The 20,292-nt window shown below is 37.8% G+C and overlaps 1 protein-coding gene across 6 annotated transcripts in view; it reads right to left on the reverse strand.

Annotated features, from left to right (window-relative positions):
- IMPG1 (interphotoreceptor matrix proteoglycan 1) overlaps positions 1 to 20,292 on the reverse strand; it is a 71,506-nt gene that overhangs the window by 27,448 nt on the left and 23,766 nt on the right. For all 6 annotated transcript variants that reach the window (XM_042017149.1, XM_042017146.1, XM_042017147.1 and 3 more), the window contains exons 9-12: positions 19,264 to 19,284; positions 17,599 to 17,852; positions 16,059 to 16,135; positions 14,721 to 15,222 (exon numbers count right to left, since the gene is read on the reverse strand). In XM_042017149.1, coding sequence (XP_041873083.1) covers positions 14,721 to 15,222; positions 16,059 to 16,135; positions 17,599 to 17,852; positions 19,264 to 19,284 — 854 coding nt within the window. The remainder of the gene's footprint in view (positions 1 to 14,720; positions 15,223 to 16,058; positions 16,136 to 17,598; positions 17,853 to 19,263; positions 19,285 to 20,292) is intronic.

The raw sequence follows: 20,292 nt of genomic DNA on the forward strand, positions 1-20,292 counted from the left end.
TGCCATGTCCTCATGTTTCTTGTGTGATTAAGGATACGGACAGATTAGAAAAGCAAAGCCTAGTGATGCTCTCTGTTTACAAAGCTCTTGCTTTGTTATTACTTATGCTGATAAGGAGTGAGAGTCACTTATCAGTTAAGAGAACTCAGAACAGCTTTCCTAGCATTAGTGCTTGAGGTAATAATGCAGGATGATCTACTGATGGGATGAGCCTGCAGCTCCACAGACACCTCTCTCAGCATGAGGGCACACACTCGAGCATACGATGGTGATGGCATTTGTTAGGCAGATTATATTTTAGAAAGATAACTACAGGAGAAAGATGTACTGAAGTGGCTTTAAAATTGCAGCAAATTTGAAGCAGATATTTACAAGCATATATATATTGCATACTTGGCATATAGCTGTGTATATATATATACATTCATATGGACAATACGTAAACTATAAAGGTCTTCTGGCATGCTCTTATTACAAGCAAAGTAACCTAAAAGGCCTTGAGGGCATACCAAGATGATCACTGAACATGTATCACCTGTTTTCATAAGCTGCCAGTTCTTAGAAGTCACTGTGACTCCAGCTGGAAGAGACAGACAGCAACTGACCCAACAGTTTGTGTTAGTTCCTGTTAGTAAACAGGCTCACATCAAAGGCTGCTGAGCCCCTACTGTGGCACAGCACCAATCCCAAACCCAGGGATAACTGATCTCTTCTTTGTCTAACGGGTGTCATGTTACTGCTGCAAGACTTGTCTACACAAGTGACGTGGAAATCAGCTGTAAAATGATCTATTTACCAAGATTTTCCTCTTCAATAAAATTCAATCCCAAGAAGTTAAGAACTATAGATGAAACAAAGAAGACCCAGACATTCCATACAATCACAGAATGGTTTGGGTTGGAAGGGATGCTAAACATTATGTAGTCCAAGCCCCCTGCCATGGGGAGGGACAGTTTCTGCTAGACTGGGTTGCTCAGGGCTCCATCCAACCTGGTCTTGAACACTTCCAGGAACGGGGCATTCACAAATCCTCTGGATAACCTGTTCCAGTGCCTCACCACCCTCACAGTAAAAAATTTCTTCCTAATATCTAACCTAAATCTACACTCTTTCAGTTTAAAGCCATTCTCTGTTGTCCTGTCACTACACGACTTTGTAAAAGATCTCTTTCCAACTTTCCTGTAGGCCCCCTTTAGGTATTGGAATGCTGCTGTAAAGTCTCCCTGGAGCCTTCTTTTCTCCAGGATCAACAAGCCCAGCTCTCCCAGCCTGTCTCCATAGGAGAGGGGCTCCCGCCCTCTGACTATCTTCATGGCTCTCTTCTGGACTCTGTCCAGCAAGTCCATGTCTTTCTTGTGCTGGGAGGATCCAGAGCTGAACAGAGTACTCCAGGCTGGTTGTGACAAGAGTGGAATTCAGAAAAGAATTACCTCCCTTGACCTGCTAGTCAGTGAAATGAAAAACAAAAACCCAACCCTTTGCATTTAAAATGCTGGGTTTATATATGACATCAATATATATTGATTTTCAGACTAGATGTAAAGAGGACACTTTTTTTATGATGAGATTGGTGAAACACTGGAACATGTTGCCCAGAGAAGTGGTGGATGCTGCATCCCTGGAAATATTGAAGGTGAGATTGAATGGGACTCTGAGCAACCTAATTTAGTAGAAGGTGCTCCTATTTATTGTGACAAGGTTGAACTAGATGGCCTTTAAAGGTCCCTTCCAATCCAGATTATTCTATGAATCTGTGAATCCATATGCACATAAAAATATGTATAAAATTCACATCGTTTATCATAAGGGAATTATTTTTAAAACTTCACCAGTTTGCTTTGTAGATGGGATTTTCACATCAGAAAACAATTATTTTATGAAACCTCTGCAAGTACAAACTCAGACAGTTTAGACACTCAGTCTCAGCATATACAGTTTTAGCATAAAGTTTAGTCTACAGCACCATCATTCAGGTGTAGGGAATTCACAGAGGGCACAAAATAAGACACTGAAATCAAATATACTCCCAGAGTAACCACATTGAAGGTTAAACAATACCATGGAATTAAAAGCTGATGTCCGCAATAAAAACCGCAACTCAAATTTCAGCCTCCTCTTCTCCTCCCACAAAGTTGTTCACTGAACTCCCCAGATGTTTTTTTGTACTAAATAGCCAAGGCAGGTCAGTATTGTACTGAGAGTGTTATATCAAAAATTAAACACCTGTTGGCAAAGATGTGAAAACATTAAATTAAGAGGCAATTTCCTGTGCCCATGCTATATGAAATCTTTGTAAAAGGCATTTTGCACGCAAGCATTTATTCCCTGCTGAGGGAATGAAATACATAGATCTGACTTATCAGAAAAAAATCAACTGCCATTTCAACAACTTTATTTTAGGTATCTAATTAGTTGGTCCTCTTTTTTTTTTTTTTAAATGAGGAAAACCCTGCTAATTGACCATGAATAAGGCGTAATTGTTTGGGAAAGGTCAAATTGTCATGAGACATTTTTCTAGAGGGCTTGCATTAATGAGCAGGCCCAGAATGTTATACATTAAGAGGTCCTGGCATTTCCTTTCATTCACGAGCATAATAAGCACTGACAAATTTTCCAAGTCCCCTGGTGGGTATTCTGTATACATTCTGTATATGAAACTTAGAGTGTTACAATGTATATGTATATATTTGCATACTTGCTGGCTGAAGAAAATAACCAAAGAAGGGAAAAGTGTGCAGTTAAGAGATTGGTTCATAATACAGAGTAAGAATCACCTTGTGTGCAGCTCTGCTGATACCAATATCAGATGGATACAGAAAGTAGCTGCATTCAAATTTACATATTTTGTTGGTGCCTGAAATGTCACTAAATCCCTGGATGCAGGACTGCTGTGTACAAAGTGCTGAATTTATGTTCGAGGCCCTTAATTTTTAACTAGGGCACAAATAATGTGAGGATTAAAAGAATTAAGAGAAGAGGATCATTAACCTAATGTGTCACAATGAGTGTCTCCCAACACATAATTACTGATTACATTCATCTTTCTAACTGTACAGGCAAGCCAAAAGAGCCACAATGATCTAAGACCGTCATTCTGTCTGTCTGTGAGAGCCCTCCAGAAGCTAGGTTCAATGTCCAATAAACCCACAGGACTCTTTCTCCACTGACTCCAGAGAACCTCGGTTCACTGGTAATGCACCCCATCTCTCCTCCATCTCCAGTCCTAAAAATTCTTTTCTCTCTTAACCTTTTTCCTTAGCATTCCCACTGGAACTTTTTGAGTAGTCTAATTTTTCATAGGGCAGCCTAGCTCTTTCATAGGCAGCTCTAGCTGTGCTACTCACTCCACTACTGTGGTGTTCTGTGTAACTTACAGAAACTGTCATCATATTTTGAAAATTTCCATACCTTGCAGCTGTGCTTCATTATCAATATTCTCAGCATCAAAGATGCAAATAAATGTCATTCTCACATGATGTCACAAGAAGAGTACTTTCTATCTTGATAAAATACCTCTTAGTAATGGTGATCTTCTTTCATTATTCTCAGGACTATTCACTTCTACCTCACCCTGAAAACTTAAAGGGTAAGATAAAATCTGTGAAATCAAGACCTGAAAATCTAAACCACTACAGAATTCAGGGCACCGAGCAGCCAAAGCTTACTAATCCTGCCTATGTTCATTATGAATGAAAGAAAGATGATTCTTTAGCTATCTCCACAGTGGCATAAAGGCCAAACTTCTGTTCAGTACCAGACAAGCCTGTTTTACTGACTTTCCTCCTTAGCTGAGCAATTTGTCAAGGGCAACAGACTGTGTGTTTGACTTGGGATGTTTGCTCCCAAACTGAGTTATGACATTGTCCTCATCTCATTGGTGTCTTTACCATGATTTCTTTTTGGGAGGTCAGTAGTATTATTTACTTCTGCAGTGACTGAAGAAATAAAAAGCAAAGAACTCTTCACTTGTTCCTCAAAGATGCATAAAGATTAAGAGCAAACCATTGAGAACAAAGCCATACCCTGACTACCTTTACTCTCTGAAACTTTTCCCTCACAGCAGCCAAGTCTGCCTGAGAGCAGCAGAATAATGCAGTTCACTACAGTCTGACTGTCCATAAACTTTTTACTGAAGCAAGTTAGCTGGTCTTACTCAACTCACACAAAAAGTTTTCAGTACAGAGAATGTATTCTCTTTACGTAGTGCCTGAGGGTCAGCATTTTGATTGATCCATCTGTCCTTGGGAAATGGAAGCTCCCTTAGACTTTATGGAAGTCTATGCAGAATGGAGTCACATCTGGCTTTAGCAATTTCATATTTGGTCACTGTACCTATAAGAGCCCTCTGAAATATCAGTTTCTTGTGGGATTAAAAATTCTTTCTTTCTTTGATTATCATTTTCACGTGCATTGGCCATAGCATGGCTGAAATTAGTAATTCAGCTTGCCATTTGCTGTTTTATTAAGGACTTCTGTTACTTCAATTACAAGTTTTCTGAAAAAGCCTCTTTCTGTAAAGATTTGAAACAATGAAATCAATACATTTAATATTTTTTAAATTTTTTTCAACTTCAAGTTAATAAGTTAAGCACAACAGGTGGAAATACAACAGGTAAACAATTAATTGAGAAATCTTACTTTATAGACCTGTGTCAAATTTACATGCTGAAAAACCTGATGTTGAACCTTAATGACTGCCTTTGGCATTCTCATATTTCAACAGCTTTAGAGGATTAAGCATTTCAGAAACACAAATATAATTTAAACAATACAGGAATAGCTGGTGTTTAAAGCATACCCAAAATTCTGAGTAGGATATAAGAATATTATACAGAGAGGTGAGGTGTATAATCAGGTACCTTGTATGAACAGTAGGTCAGTGGTAGGTTATTTCTGTAACGTGACAAGTCACTTTTACCATTTACAGAACCTTTACCTCATCTACTACTGAGATTGCCAGATAAAATGACATACTATTGCTCAAGCACCCTAAAAGTTAGTTTTCTGTGTAAAGTCCTTGCTAAAAAATGATGCAACCAAGATTAAAATGCTCTTGTGAAGTAAGGGGGTTTGTAAGTACATTTACATGAAAACATGTTAAAAATGCCAGGGGTACCATGGCTATTATGTATTGTAAGATATTTTGTATTGAAGCTCTGCACTATTTGCTACCATAGTAATATCACATTAAAATAGATATTAAATAAGCAAGGTACCATGCTAATCTTGGAAGCAAAACCAAGCAATAGTGAATTTGCAAATAGGAATGCACTTCTACAAAGGAATAGAATCAAAGCCAAATAAAAAACCTCTTTCTTAAAACAATAGTTTCAGGAGGATTTAACATCTCTTATTCCCATTGTTGAATGTTCTCAATTAAATTCGAAAAATTTATTTCATGAATTTAAAATAATGAGATCTATGTGAAACCAGCCTGGGTCTTTACAAACACCTGGAAACACAAAGAAACATCCATCTAAATGTTTCAAACACTGCTGCATGACACCATAACAATTTCAGAGCACCCCAAATGGAGAACCTGGAATACTTTTTTGGATTTATTTTACTTTAGAAAGTTTGAAAACAAAATCTGACAAGTTATAATACCCTTCAGAACTTAAGTACTCTCCAAATTCCTGCCTATTTTCTCTGTTTTTCTCAAATGTGCAACAGGAAAAAATCAGAGCAAATTTTGCAAATGATGGGACCATCAGACAGTTTTGTGGTATCAAAGTTTATTAGTTTACAAAATGGTAAAAACAAAAAACAAGATAGAAGTTACATGGTATAAATTCAAGTAATGTGTTGGCCGAGGACCTAAAACACAAAAGACAAACATGAAATTAGAAAGTTAAAACCAGTGATTCTCTTAAAATCTCATCACTTTAAGGCTTGTCAAGAAAAATGAAAACACTGCATACACCTTTTTTTGCCCTTGTACTACATAGTCACTTGTATGACAAAACAATTCATGGAATGAAAGTCATAGAACGAGGAGTATTTTGTTCTTCTAAATTGTGCCTTGGATGTAGGTAGTCTGATTTTTCTCAAAGTTTTGAAATGGAAGAAGTGACTCTGTGAGAGAGAGATAGAAGGAGATATTTAAGTAGGAAGATCCTTCTGTCTTTGTGTTTCATTGTAAGAATACATTTCAGTCTTACTGATATTGAACATGACTTTGGGCCAGATGCCTTGGTGCGGACTTGGATTGTTAAATGCGCCCATAATGCCTGGATTGTGGACTGGAGCAGCCCAGAACAGCCAGAGTGCTCTTGTCAGGGAGCCGGCAGGATGCTGAATGGCAAACCCACAGTGCAGTAAAATGGATCCATACAGCCGTTAGCTGCAGGTTTGTGCTGAAATCCCTCAAGGGACCTTCCTGTAACACTGGGGTGCAGAAGCCTTATGGCATAAGCCAGTTTTTCAAAAAATGACAGTTAAATGAATATTTCAGATTGTTTTCACATAAAATTTTGGATTAAGGTACATGAGTTTCATTTAACTTTTCCAAGTGTTGTTGAGTAGCAGTGACAATACAATGATGAAACTTTGTTACTCTAACTGTTCATAGAACTTACATATATTGGGAAACTAAAAACAGGAAAAAAATAAGTAGTTAACTGTCCATAAAATACCCTCTTCACTCCCCATGAAATAACTACTAAGTATTACTAACACTAACCTTCTTGCAATAGTTTTTAAAGGAATTGTTAATAAGAGGGCAAAACCTCTTTTTAACCAGCAGGGGAAAAGAATAATTATTTTTGTAAATGCAGCTGATGCTGACTCTATTCCCCTCTTCTACTCTGCTACGTATCACCATTGAAATCATCTGTCTTGATGCTTTCAGGCTTCCATTCTCCTCAAGCCATACTACTTTTTTTTTTTTTTATTCAAGCTTTGTAGTATCATGGAGGCCTATTGTGAAGTTCTTTGAGATTTATTCATCACAATTTTGATTTTTACTGTTTCACTTTGAAGTGTCAGTGCCTTTTTCTGAAATGGTGAATAAGATATAGGGATAGATAGGTATAGATATAGATATAGATACAGATGGTATAGAATAGGGATGAGAATAGAACATTTGGCTTATCTTAATTATTTAAGACAAGTTTAACCAGGGCTTCAGCCACAGATCTAGGCTACATATACATTTAGGAGAAAGGACTGAAATGTATTAAAGTATTTTTCCAACTCCGTTCCTTCCAATCTCTAGAAAGATAAATTAAAACTACAGTAATTGCTATTGAAAGATAGACCTTAGGAACCAAAATCCTCAGCTATGAAGACTTCTTTCATGAGTAATACTTTTTGTTTTCTCAGTCAACCCCCAGCAGGCTTTCCTGTGCCAACAATTCCCTGCTCCAACTCTGCTTGAAAGCCCATTATTCCAAACTGCATGGCAATAAAGATGGTTATTAAAGGAATGTTTGACCCTGTATAAAATTCTGACCGTAAAACTGTTATTGGAACCAGTATTCTACAAATATTGTATGCTACCATAATTAAATTTTAATAAGTCTGCCAAATGGGGAAAAATGAAAGAGAAGCCTAAACATGTAAATGCAGTAAAATGGAGAAGAAATTAAATCTTTTGCATCCAGGCTTGGTTTAATCATGTTCTTACTGATGCATGTAATGATCTTACCATTCTACAGAATGAAAGTGAAACTTCTGTCTCCTTTTGATCTACACCTGGATATCATTGCTTGAAATTGAGTTTAGTCCTTTCCTCTACAGAACTTACAGAAAGTTAATTGAGAAAGAAATGTAGAGGACTTACTGGAAAAAAATTGCATGTTATCTTCAACCAGAACTTAGAAATTACTTGCATATTGCAATTAAAAGAAAAAGTATATGACACCCCTGACAAGAGCTTAGGTTCTAAATATTCATAAACATGAATCTCATTAAATTTAGTACTAACATTATTGAAAATATGTCTCCATTTTAAGATTTTTATACTTTTTTTTTTGTTAGTTTAAACACTATAGCATTTTTCAAACTGACTAACAAGCAGCTTAAATTGATATCAGCATCAGTGTTACCTTTGTAAGGCATCTCAAGATGACTGAGAAGATCAAAGTTGGAAGGCCAAGCCCTCTCTGTAGACAGAGATACAAAATTCCATTGAGATATGGAGCAGATGTTGGAGCAGAGATGATTCAGAGCACCCAAGTTACAACTTGTCTATAACTCATGCTGGGGGCATGAGTTTTTCCCTGTCAAGGAACAGACTAAATTAATTTCTAGGCTGAGGTCAAATGGACTCGCCTAAGTTGGAGAGATATTGAATTCTCCAAAGAGAGGAGAGCAACAATTTAGAAAGTCAAAGTTTTAGTACAGTTTTCTCATAACACATTATTTCTCAAAGCCAGCATTTCTAGCAAGACCAAGGATTTTTAGTAAGTGGGGGAATGCATTATTTGGGGCATGTTAGTCTCAGGGGTGCCACTTTGCCTAATATTTGTTCCAAATGGACTACATGACATGTAAACTTCATTAGTTTCTTTCATTTATGACATGGCAAAGGTTAGCCTTACACTCCCAGCACTGAAGTCTGTATTATTTGTTTTAAAATGTCTTTCTGATTATATTACTGCAAAGGTCAGGGGTTTTAAATTAATTTTATTCAGGACATTAATATATTAAAATTATTTGTGATACTGGCTCTTCTACTGGCTGAACTTATTTCTGCCTTTTATATTCCTTTTTTATTAGACGATTAGAATTCTTGCAGTCATATCTAAAGACTGTAAACTGCCTCAAATAAGTTTTTAGCCCTTTAGTTCTAAAGAAAATTAATTTTCTGGAACAAAGTGGAATCAGACCACATGCAGCAACAAATATATATATCCCTCCTGGAGGGAGACCTCCTTCATGCACTATACAAAGAAGAAGAATTATGGGTGCGTTGTAGGCTTGACTACAAAGTGTGACTGAACAAGTGGTGCAGCACTGAGGTCTGCCTTCCTGCTATTTTCATAGGTGCAGAACGAGGTGTTACATTTTTTCATTATACAAGTGGCTCAGGAGATTTGCATCTGGATAAGCAAATTTTGTTAGCAGCAATATAAGTTGTTTTCAGTACTTTGCACAGATATTTCACTGAGTCATTGGAATTACCAGTTGAGTTTAAAGAAAATTATCACTTGTTTTGGTGAGTTTGTATTGTGTATTTGGGGGGGTCATGAATAAGAAATAATATTTGAGGGAACTAAAGCTTAACCTTAAAGTAAAACAGAAATGGTTGGATAGCTTAATAATTTAAACAAGTCGTGTTAAATTGGAAAAATAGATAGTGCTCACTTTCTCTCAAATTTTTTGCTTGGATTAGTCATTTAATTTCAGCATTTTTAAGTATATTTTGGAGACATGATGTAGATTTTATTCTATTTCGATTGCTCCTGCTGTTCCCAGCATGGAGATAGCTGGGCAGAATGCTCTCATTAAATTCTGACCAGATGCTAACAACTTATTCTAATATGTTTAGGATTCTTCAGGAACAGTCTGAGCAGGCAGTTCTAACTGATCAAAACTTTTCCTTCAATCCAACATATCCTAATATGGGCCTGCTGAAACTCTTCTATTCAGCCTCATCTTCAATTCATAGACAACTTTCAGAGTACTGAATATTGTGTATAGTGCTTGAAAAAATGGCATAGCTAGCCCTACCTGTTCATTCCTCCAAACGTCAGACAACCTTCACAAAAACCATTCTTTGCACATCTGAAGCAGCAGGAGACAGGTGGAAGGGTGCAGAGAGAAGCTGATGGGGAAAACTGTTGAGAAAATCCTATCAGTTTAACATCAAAGAAAACATAAGGAAAACATAAAAATATGCAAGGGAACAGAAGAGTTCTTACCCTCTATATCCATCGATGTGAAAAAAATGGTGAGCATTCCTGGCACAAAGAATGGGTGAATTCCAATCCTGGGAACATCCAGAGAGGTTCTTGCAAGAAACAACGGGATTTTCTTTTCTGTGACAATGCTGGTTATGCCAAATAGAAAATTGTGCTAAGCAAAGACAGTGCTTGGGCAGCTGAGAATGAACCAGAGGCGGAAAGAATCCCCAAACATGCAGAAAACTGAGGTTTTTTTCTGGAGAGATTACGTGGAAATAAGACTGAGTGAAGAGTGTGACACCTAATTAACTGTTGAATAGCAGGATAATATTAAAGGGGACAACTCATGGCAGGTTTGTGTGAACATGAGAGTAATTATGGCAATAATTAATGAGGCTTTTATCAGTTACACATACAGAGATATGATCATCATGTACTCCTTATCAATGTTTTTTCTCATAGGAAAAAATCCCTGCAATAAACCCTGCAGAGTCTTTGCCCTTCAGTCTTCCTTGAGAGCCTGAGGATGACCCAGGCTGGTCATACTGAGATGCAGTACAATGGACTAGCTGACGGATTTTACTGCTAGCTTTATTTTGTTCTGCAATAACTGCTCCAGAAATAATGCCTCCTCCATGATGGCCAGGATTTTCGGATAAACTTTTACCTGGATTGTACAATTTGTTTGTAGCTACAATTAAAACAAATTCAAATTAAATTTCTTCTTACTGTTTAGGAAGCCAAATATTATTATTTGTTTTACTGCTGAAATTTTCTTGGTTTTTGAAATAACAAGATGTCTAATACATTACATAAATTGCTTCCCTTTTGAACTGTCATACTGTTTTAGGCAGTCATGGGAAGACTGCAAAGAGAGTAATTTTAACCATACAGAAGAAATATTAATGACTTTAAACTCCAGAAGGGGAAAAATATGAAGAAGAAAGAGGAATGCTAGAGAAAAGTCATCAGATATCATCTCAGACAGTAGGGGTAAAAAAGGTTTTTTTTTACACTGGTTGTAAATGAAAAGTAGAAATAGCCAAGATTTTAAAGGTGCTGCAGCAAAGAAAAAACCTTTGTGAGAAGTCAGATATTGAATGGTGACATCTGGTGCAGACACTTCAGAACTCTTCAGTAAGAGCTCTGGAAATTTGTGCCACACTTTTTCTCCTAATTCTATAGTAAAATCTCAGAATGGTAGGCTTACTTTAAGGACCGCTTGGCATCTTCCTGCTGGTTCTGGACAGGGGGTGGAGTAGCTGCCATCACCATGTGGCCAGAGCAGCACTCCAATCCTCACTGCCCTGCTCTCTGCTGCCCATGGACAACTTCACTGCGCAGAATTGTACTATCACAGGGCTGTCTGAAAGAGGCCTCACACCTGCTCCTGGCTCATCCCTCCCACTGGCTGCTCACACCTGAAAAATCCCATTCTGGACTCTTCATCCCTCACCTGTTTTTTTCTCTTCTTTCTCTAGGTTTGTATGCAGAACTTTGTGTGTGAGGCTGAGTCTGATTATCTTTTTGGGAGCTGTGAAAGAAATTTTTTTATTACTTTCTCTGTGACCTCAGGTAGGCACAATTAAGGCAGTTGGTGTAGGATGTAGATGTTCAATATTTAGGAGTCTGTAGTGATGTCCAGCCCGCAGCGCACACGTGTGACAACCAATGCAATAAAGTCCATCTCTGAAACAGAGCTAATACCTAAAAGAACCTCAGACTATGCTATTTTTGGTGGCCAGTTTTTCCTTTTGTGGTAAAGAAGAGTGAATTTAAATTTCTAATACATATGATTAAGAAAATGTGCTCCATCTTCTGGACAGTAGGGTGGGGAAATGGCTGAAAACTAGTACAGTAGAATTTCAGACAACTGTTTAGACCCTAATCCCCTGCCCAACCTTATACAGCACTGTCTGAGTAGTTCCTGCTGTTTCACACCAGTAGCAGTTTAAAGACCTTTTAAAAGAAATATTGCTAAGAAAAGCATCTATGAAATGCAGCCACAAACAAAGTGTGAAATATTCTGTACCAGGAAGCTTCTGCTTGCCATATTAAAATTAACGGTACTAACACTGCTGACTTTAATAAAACCTGAATTTCCAGATCAAATTCTATCACTTCCTATGAAATACACAATATATAAGGAAATAAAAAACTACAGGAAATACTGTACACTCAGGACTGCCAGAATTGGAAAATGCTTTAAAAAGGGAAAAAGTTTTAAAGAGTATACTTTTTAAAAACTAAATAAATAGGTGTTCAAGAGCTCTCGTGACTGTTAAGCATGCAGTGTGCTTTGTGTACTATAAGCTTTTAAGAAAATATAATAGCTACAGCTTTGAGTCATTTCTAACACAGCATCCCTACTTTTTAGACAGGGAACAATTATTTTTCCTCCTGCTACTCAGTTGCAGAAATAATGATGGAATTCTTATACTTTGGTGCTTATTTTAGACATAACTTGTGTTCAACAAGGAGAAACAAGACAGGATGACTTATTTTCCGGGAGGCTTTTTTTACAGCTTTAGAGTTTGGTCTGCTTTGCAGCTTGACAGGTTCTAACCTAAATATGCAGCAAATAATTTCTTGAGGGGTCAGTATAGGTCAAAGACCCTCTGCTTCTCCTTGTCAGTCATTTGGAGCTGATAGGCAACAGATATTTAACAAATTGGGAAATGGATATGTGACTTTATGCAGTTTTTATGACATGAAGTCCCTAGTGCAATGAGTGAATAGAATGAAAAATGCATTACTTTCTTTGCCCTGCAAACGTAACACTTTTCCACAGTCATAATGAATGTTATTTGAAGGTATGCTGTGCTTTTATCAGTAACACTACGAGACTTCTCAGCATGCATTTGAAAATAGTTGCATGTAAAACTTTTCATCATGAACATTATTTTCAGGAGCATTTGACAACTGATTCTCATAAGAAGTGATTTTTCTAAACTTTAAGTCACTCTGCTAATCATAAAGTATTTGCTTTTCTCTCATTTCAGAACTCTGTGTATAAAGGCAAGATTATAGAATGGGAAGTTTATATTCATTATAAGCATAATTTATTATAAACTACCATGCAACAACATGAAATATGTGTTCTTCCCAGCCCGGGTCATCTTTTACATCCTTTACTCTCTAAAATGCTGACGTAGTTATTTGCTGGATCCAGCCAAACAATCCTATAGGCTGTACGATGCATGGGCATTCCCCACTCCCACACTCGTGCTGTGCAGGCCCATTGTGAAGGATGCTATCACCGTGCAGGGAGTGTTCCCAATCAGCTATGCAAACACTGCCTGTTTGCCTTACAGGATGTGGCCAGGCAGCAGGGATGAAGGCCCCTTCCTGCTGATTTTGGACATGATGGATAAGGAAAAACATGTAGAAAGGGGGAGGAGGGTTCACTGTTCTCACTTCAAGAGATTTCTGGAATACAGGAGGGACATGAAAGGCCAAAGCCTGAGCAAGGAGGGAGCTGGTTGAACTGGGACAGAGCAGAGCCTCCTAAGGGAACAGGGAACTTTCCTGCAGCAGGGAGCAAACTTGCAAGCTTTGAGCATGATATTCTTGGACATCCAGAAACACCGAGGGTCGTTTTGCAAGCTAATACATACTGTTGGAATTTTGCCCTGAATTTGCCTTTTTTTTTGTTTTTCTCTGTAGATTGTTTTAGCATTGCTTAGAGACCACGTGGGGACATCAAAGAATCCTGCTGACTCCCATGATGTGCTTACGTGCCCTCTGCTTTTCTATTGAGAGAGCCAGTCAAAAATCTGAGACATAGCACATACGAATATTCATCCAAGAACTAATTCGTCCCATGTCCCTGTAGTGACCTCTTGCATCTTGCACAGGAAGCACAGGCTTTGAAGAGTAAATAAAATTTAAGTTTACTGACCTAACACTGAGGTGGTAAGGCCAGGCCAGGAAGCAGGATTGGAGAGGGAACAGACAAGAGCTGGGACAGATGGGGGGGCAACTCCTCCAAATCGTGGCTCTTGTTGCTTTGCCAGGGGACGCTCTTGTCCCACACAATTCTGTTACCTGCACACAGTGGCTCGTATGGCTTTCTAGCAGCTGGTGGAGGTGATGGAAGCAGTAGCCTTACAGATATTTTGCTGTTCTGGGGGAAAGCCTAATTTGCCTGTGCCCGAAAGCTGGCCCTAGTATCTTTGTCTGAACTTTCTTTAGTCTGCAGGGTAAGCTGTGGGAAACATGTCTATCATGTGTTTTTCATTTGAAATTCTGCATTAACCAGAGTTTTCTCCACATATGTATATATATATCCTTTTTTGTTTCATTATGTATTTTTCCTCATATAGATAGCTGCCTCTATGCCTATTGCATGGATAAAATGGAACAAACAAACACAGAAAACAGCAATTTTTTAAAGCTTTTCACATTAATCAGACCTTTAGATATGTAAGCTTTTCTGAGCCATGGTACTCTGCTTGGAAGAAATTATATAATGTTACTCTCACTGCTATCATCCACAGATGTCTGTAGAGCCCAAAGTAATATACTTTCCATGTTTTAAGTACCAATTTTTTTAATGTTAATCTAGAACTTCGTTTTTTTGTTCTTCCTGAGATGTCTTTTTGCTCTGCCTTTTTGAAATTTTACCATAGTACTCTGCACTAAGTGCTCCGTATCCTTAGGCATTTGTTGTTGGGTTTGACAACCTTGAGCTAAGGTGCATTAGGATTTTGCTGAAGAAGCCATCAGAAATGTACATTTTTCACCTTTGGTTGTGAAAGAAAATTTTGTGTCACAATGGGAAGGAACGCTTAGTGCTCTGACACGTGACTGTATGTGTCACAACAGCTGCACCTCTCCTACTCTCTCTCACAGAGAAATCCCGTGTCTTACCTTGTCCTGATGGACTGTCTTGGTCGACATCCTCGAAAGGAGGTTCTGCTAAATCAGTCAGTTCTTGCTTCTCTTCAGCTTCACTGTCTGCCTCTCTGGCGTGCAGGAGGTCGGGTGTGGTAAAGCTTCCTGTGGTAGCCAGCTCCACTGGAGACTCATAGCCATCGGTGAGGAAGTCTTTGCCAGCAGAATCATCTGCTGGGGGAGGCAAATAGGAATCCTCTGATTTTGGAGGAGTGCTGGTGCTACCCAGAGCACTGAAAGGCACTGTGAAACTTGGGTGGTCGGTAGCAATAATTTGGGTGTGTGGATATCTATCCTGAAATGGTTCTCTGGAGGGTTTGGTAGGAAAATCAGGTTCAGATGTAATAAAATTATTAAATTCTTCAGGGATGCTGATCTCTTCACTTAGAGCAGGGCTTTCAGTTGTAGATTTATCACCAAATACATCTCCTCTTTGATCCACTGTTGCTGGACTGGGATAACCTAGTGGGAGCTCCTCCTGAAAAAGTTTTAAAAGAGCACTTTCAGTAATATGTTTGAGTTTCATTGCTAAAAAGGCAATAATCTTTAGCTACATGAGCTAGCAAATAACTAAGTCAACGTGGAATCGTATTATGGGTTGGGTTGGAAAGGATCTTAGAGCTTATCTAGTCCCAATCCCGCCTGCCATGGTAAGTGACATCTTCCACTAGACCAGGTTGCTCAATGTCACATCCAACCTGGCCTGGAACACTGCCAGGGTTGGGGCATCCTTAACCTCCCCAGGCACCCTGTACCAGTGTCTCACCACCCTCACAGTAAAGAGTTTCTTCTGTATATTGAACTTAAATTTCCCATCTTTCACTTTGAACCCATTATCCTTGTCCTATCACTACTGCTCCTTAAGAAGAGTCCCTCTCCAGCTTCCCTGTAGGCCCCCTTCAGATACTGGAAGTCTGCTGTGAAGTCATAGGATGTGTAAAATATTTGGCATGTGCATGTGATCCTAATCACATTGCCTGTAATTTAAAAAATGGTCAAAGAAAGATGGCCTTAACTAGCCCTGTAAACTGCTCTCTCTGTGTCATTAAGACATGCTACTGAACTGATGAGACACTGTTCACTTTGCAATTGAATCTGGAAAAGGTAATCAAGCAGTAATAGTCACCTGTAAATGCTCTAAACAGTACCTCTGTTGCAATATAACAATACAACATTCATCCTCACAGTATGTACAAAAGGCAGATATGTTATTTTAGCATAAGAAACTTTTTGTATGTTTATGTACCTCTTAACACTGTATAATTTCATTTCCCTTGGAGAAATAAATAAACATGAAAAACGTTATTAACTTACCAAATCAGGGCCTGCCAGAGGAACAGTGACCACTCCTTGGATATCATTATCAATATCACTAGGTGGTATAATAGTTTCTGCAAAAAAAATCAAAAACATTAGAGAGAGAGAGACAGAGAGCAGAATACTTCACCACCAGCACATTGACAACTGATCAAAACACATAAACTCAAAAAAAAAAAAAAAGTACTAAAATGTTCTCCATCAAAAAACTGCTTTTAAAAATCCATGTTAAGACAAAAGGCATCAATTCCCATTCAAACAGACAATTATGAAGAAAACCAAATTTTATAGGCAGTATTCTTCTTATGCTTTATTTAGCATAAATGGGATAGGTCTGCAGAGAGCTGAACCATGGAGGAATGCTTAAAATCATCTGAAGTGTGAACCCCTCAGTTAAATCTGCATGGGCTATGATGACTCATTATATTGTGTTCATTAAGCCTAAAGTCATTCCAGCTTTACCCTGAGTCCACACCATTGTTAACGTCAGTGTTTTGGCTTTAGTGCTCAGTTGCTCCTTTCACCCCTCAGAGGAGATCTTTAAAGTACTTGCATGCAAACTGTTTTCATAAATTGGTTATTAAAATTAACTACTGGGAGACAGTTGATTAAAATATTTATTATTGAAGTGTTCTATGTAATTTTTTTTATTGAGAATTTTAAGCTACATTAAAATATGACACTTTATTCTTACAGAAAGGATTAGTTCAACCGAATACATTTTTTTGGCAAGAAAGTGCTGCTGTTTGCAAAGGAGACACTGTAGCTAAAATTTGGTATGTGTTTTGAGGCTGTTTCAGTAAATATGCATATGAAAAAATATTTTAAATTATTTTCCCTCTTTTTAACCCATGTCTCCAAAACTAGTTTGCTAGCTTTGCAAAAATCATTGATGGACTAGAAAGGGATATTTATTAGCTGGATTACTGAACAGGGAGCAGACCTTCAACTTCTGCTGGAGGTTTTCACACCCAGCTTGTCATCTGCACTCCCTCTGTGTTTCAGAGTGTGAGTGAAACACATCTTTACTGATTTTATCTTGGGATCAAATGCTGTTTAAAGTGTTGGTCTCTCTGATGTTGCTGAGAGGTTAGATGGCTTGCTTACAACCAAGATAGAGCTTTCAGAAAGCTAATTTAAGTTAGAGGCAGACCTCACTTTTTTTCTTGTTAAAGAAAGGAGGCTGTCCATACTGGGAAGATAAAATGATACAGTGAATATTCATAGTATTTCTTTTATTTTTCTCCTCTTAATTATCTTAGTGTGAAAAATACCCAGATTTTCTAAAAAAAACCAAACCAAGAAAAAATCCTCTAATATGGTTGCAAGTTATGCTGTATAATTATAAAGACACATTTTTCTATAAGATTTAACTTATTTCTCTACATCCTTTGGATCCTATACAATGCCAAGGGAATGGACTGTATCAGGTGAAAAAAATCTGCTAGAGAAGCAAAGGACACCTTACTGAAATTGCATCAGTTTGGAAAGGCAAGATTCAGGCTTGTGCCTGCCACCTGCCACCTGCTTTACTGACCATCAGTAAACTGAAGTGTTCCAAGGTCCACTGGCAGGGACTGGTCTTCATGGAGTGCAGTGGCAACCAGCTGCTGAAGGTCTGTTACTGTGAGTTTAGCTGCTGATATTTCCCCCTCTTCAACTGGAGAAATGGGAATTTTTTCACTTTCAACCTTATTAGATCCAATAGTCGAGATGTCATCTGCTGTGCCTTTGGTTTCTGAGCCATCTCTCTCAAAGTTCACCACATATCGTGCTACTGTGCTGCTTGATCTGCAAGGGGAAAAGGTGAAAATGCCCAGAGCAGCAAAATCAGTCACTGCCTGATTTTGCACACAAACAAACAAATATGCAACCATAACATACTATCTTCTGTAAGAGTAATGCCAATTTACTTCTTTCTAATGAGACTGTCACCTTCAAATTAGTTTTTCTTCACCTAACCCCTTTTTTGTCTATGCATAACTTTTGATAAAAATTCCCATATTGAAGAAAATTTAAAAAAATCTTCTAATATAATCTGATTTAATCTGACTACTCAGAAATCTGTAGAACCATAATGTAGTCTGAAGTCATTGACTACTGATTCAAACAGCTATAAATGCGTGCTGAGGTTATTAGAAGCCATAATCACACATTAATTATTCGGGAACTTCTGAAAAGGGATTAGGCAGTTCATAAAACTGCAGATAAGCAAAAATCTTATCACAACTGAGACAGCTTTTGGCTGTTTTTTAAAGTACAGCAACCTAATGTGGCAAGCAAATCACTTTTTCCCAATGGGACTTAGCTTTTCCAAGTCCAAATGGGTATGTATGGCTTCTCACTAGATGTTCATGTTCAACAGAAGTCTCAAATGTTCACCATTTTTAATACATCATTTTCATACATGTTAAATTCACCTAATTAAATGAAAAATAATGAGTACATTGTAAACATTTCTACTCCACTATATTGCTTTTTTTACAGTGTCAAAAAACTGTAGGGATAAGAATTTCACTTTATCTAGTATGTGCTATGAAGCATTTGCATTTATATGACATTGCAAGAATTCAGGAAACACATGAGACAGTTCTTCCTTTTAAAGCATGAGCAAAAGAGAAATTCTGGGAAACTGCTAGACAAATTATTCCCCAGTAGCACTTTCAAGCAGCAGCAGCAATTGACTCTGTAGCTGTTTGTATTACCAGTGAAAAGCTCCCTTCATTTTATCAAGCTGGTAACTGGTCTCTTTGCTATTCTATCTGGCTTGATAATGGAGACAACAAATCAAATTCTACATACTTATTGGAAATACTGTGTACATGGGAATAGAGCTAGGAAACATCAGATCAAAAGTGAAAATTTGAATATAAAGTTTCCCTACTTATTTTTCACTTCCAGTATATGGCTGATATAAATCTTTAGTCATAGAGATGTGAATTTTCTTAGGTCAAACATTTTGTTTCCTTCAGAGACATCCTGACAAAATTTGATTACATGAACCATTCATATTAAAGTAAAACCCGTCCCTGACACTTTATAGCACAGATTTTGTACTCAGTCAGAACACAATCAATTTACTTTGTCACATCAAGATAAAAGACATTTACTGATTTATCTATGTACATCATAAAATTATTATTAATAATAATAATTATCATCAGTCTATGAAACTATTAATTATGAATTACAGAAAGATTACCCATCTTTCTCCTTCTTCTGTCTTCATTTCATCCCAGAAGAAAGAGTGTGAGAAAGGATTGCAAAAGAAAGAAAAACAAAGATTCATGTATACTGGTAAATTGTTTGGTCACACACATCACAACCATCTTTTGACAATTGATCTTATCTTCTATGTGTTGTCTGTAACTTTTATCTCTGTGTAAAAATGACAGTCTACTCTCCATCAGTTCACTTTGTCCCTTCCAAACAATGGAAATCACCATGGTTTGTGCGGGGAAAGAGGAATTTTGTTTTACCATGGCAGTTTGAAATATCAGCTTTCCTATTTCCCTCATCCAGTGGTGTAATTTGAGCCCTTGTCATTGCTAATCTATATCTGTATGGTGGCAGTGGACATTTGTGGCAGTACTTTCTATGATCATGGTTACAGACTTGATGCCTACTCAGACTGTAGTCACAGGGGTAACCTGAACCATTAAATACCTCAAGACATGCCTATGTTGACCTTCTGTATATAATGCCCTGTTATTTTCCCTGGTGAGGCCTCCAGAATACCTGTGATGTGTTCCTTCTTCACCGCCTTGTGGGAAATGCTGCTAATATATGTAGTACTGTGGCTAAGGGAGAACGGACAGCAACACCCATCTTTGCTGATCTGTAACTCCCAGAGCTGACTAAATTACTGGATAAGGGGAATCAATCCAATTCTTCCACACTGATGAATGTTCTTTCATATCAGCTAAGCCCAAGATATGAAACCGAAATGGCTCCCAGACCTCCTGGAGTCACAACTAAAAGAGGTTAGTTATTGCAAGTAGTAACTATGAGATGCTACTACAGATTTTCTGTGCTTGTACTGCAGTAAACAGCTTTTTTGTTTTATTAATTTCAATACAAATATATAAGCAACTTATTTTCAGACTATTTTGCTCTTCTCTCTTCTTTTCCCCAGCAATTTCTGCAGAGAGAAAGGCTAGGAAGAAGAATGTTCTTGTCTAAAATTACATTGCAATATGAGTGCTCTTCAACATGTATTAAGCATTGCTAG

Source organism: Corvus kubaryi, unplaced genomic scaffold (assembly GCF_017639235.1).
Source record: "Corvus kubaryi isolate FWS band 111438036 unplaced genomic scaffold, C.kubaryi_AGA036_p1.0 split3-73, whole genome shotgun sequence".
In the NCBI taxonomy this organism is placed as follows: Eukaryota; Metazoa; Chordata; class Aves; order Passeriformes; family Corvidae; genus Corvus; species Corvus kubaryi.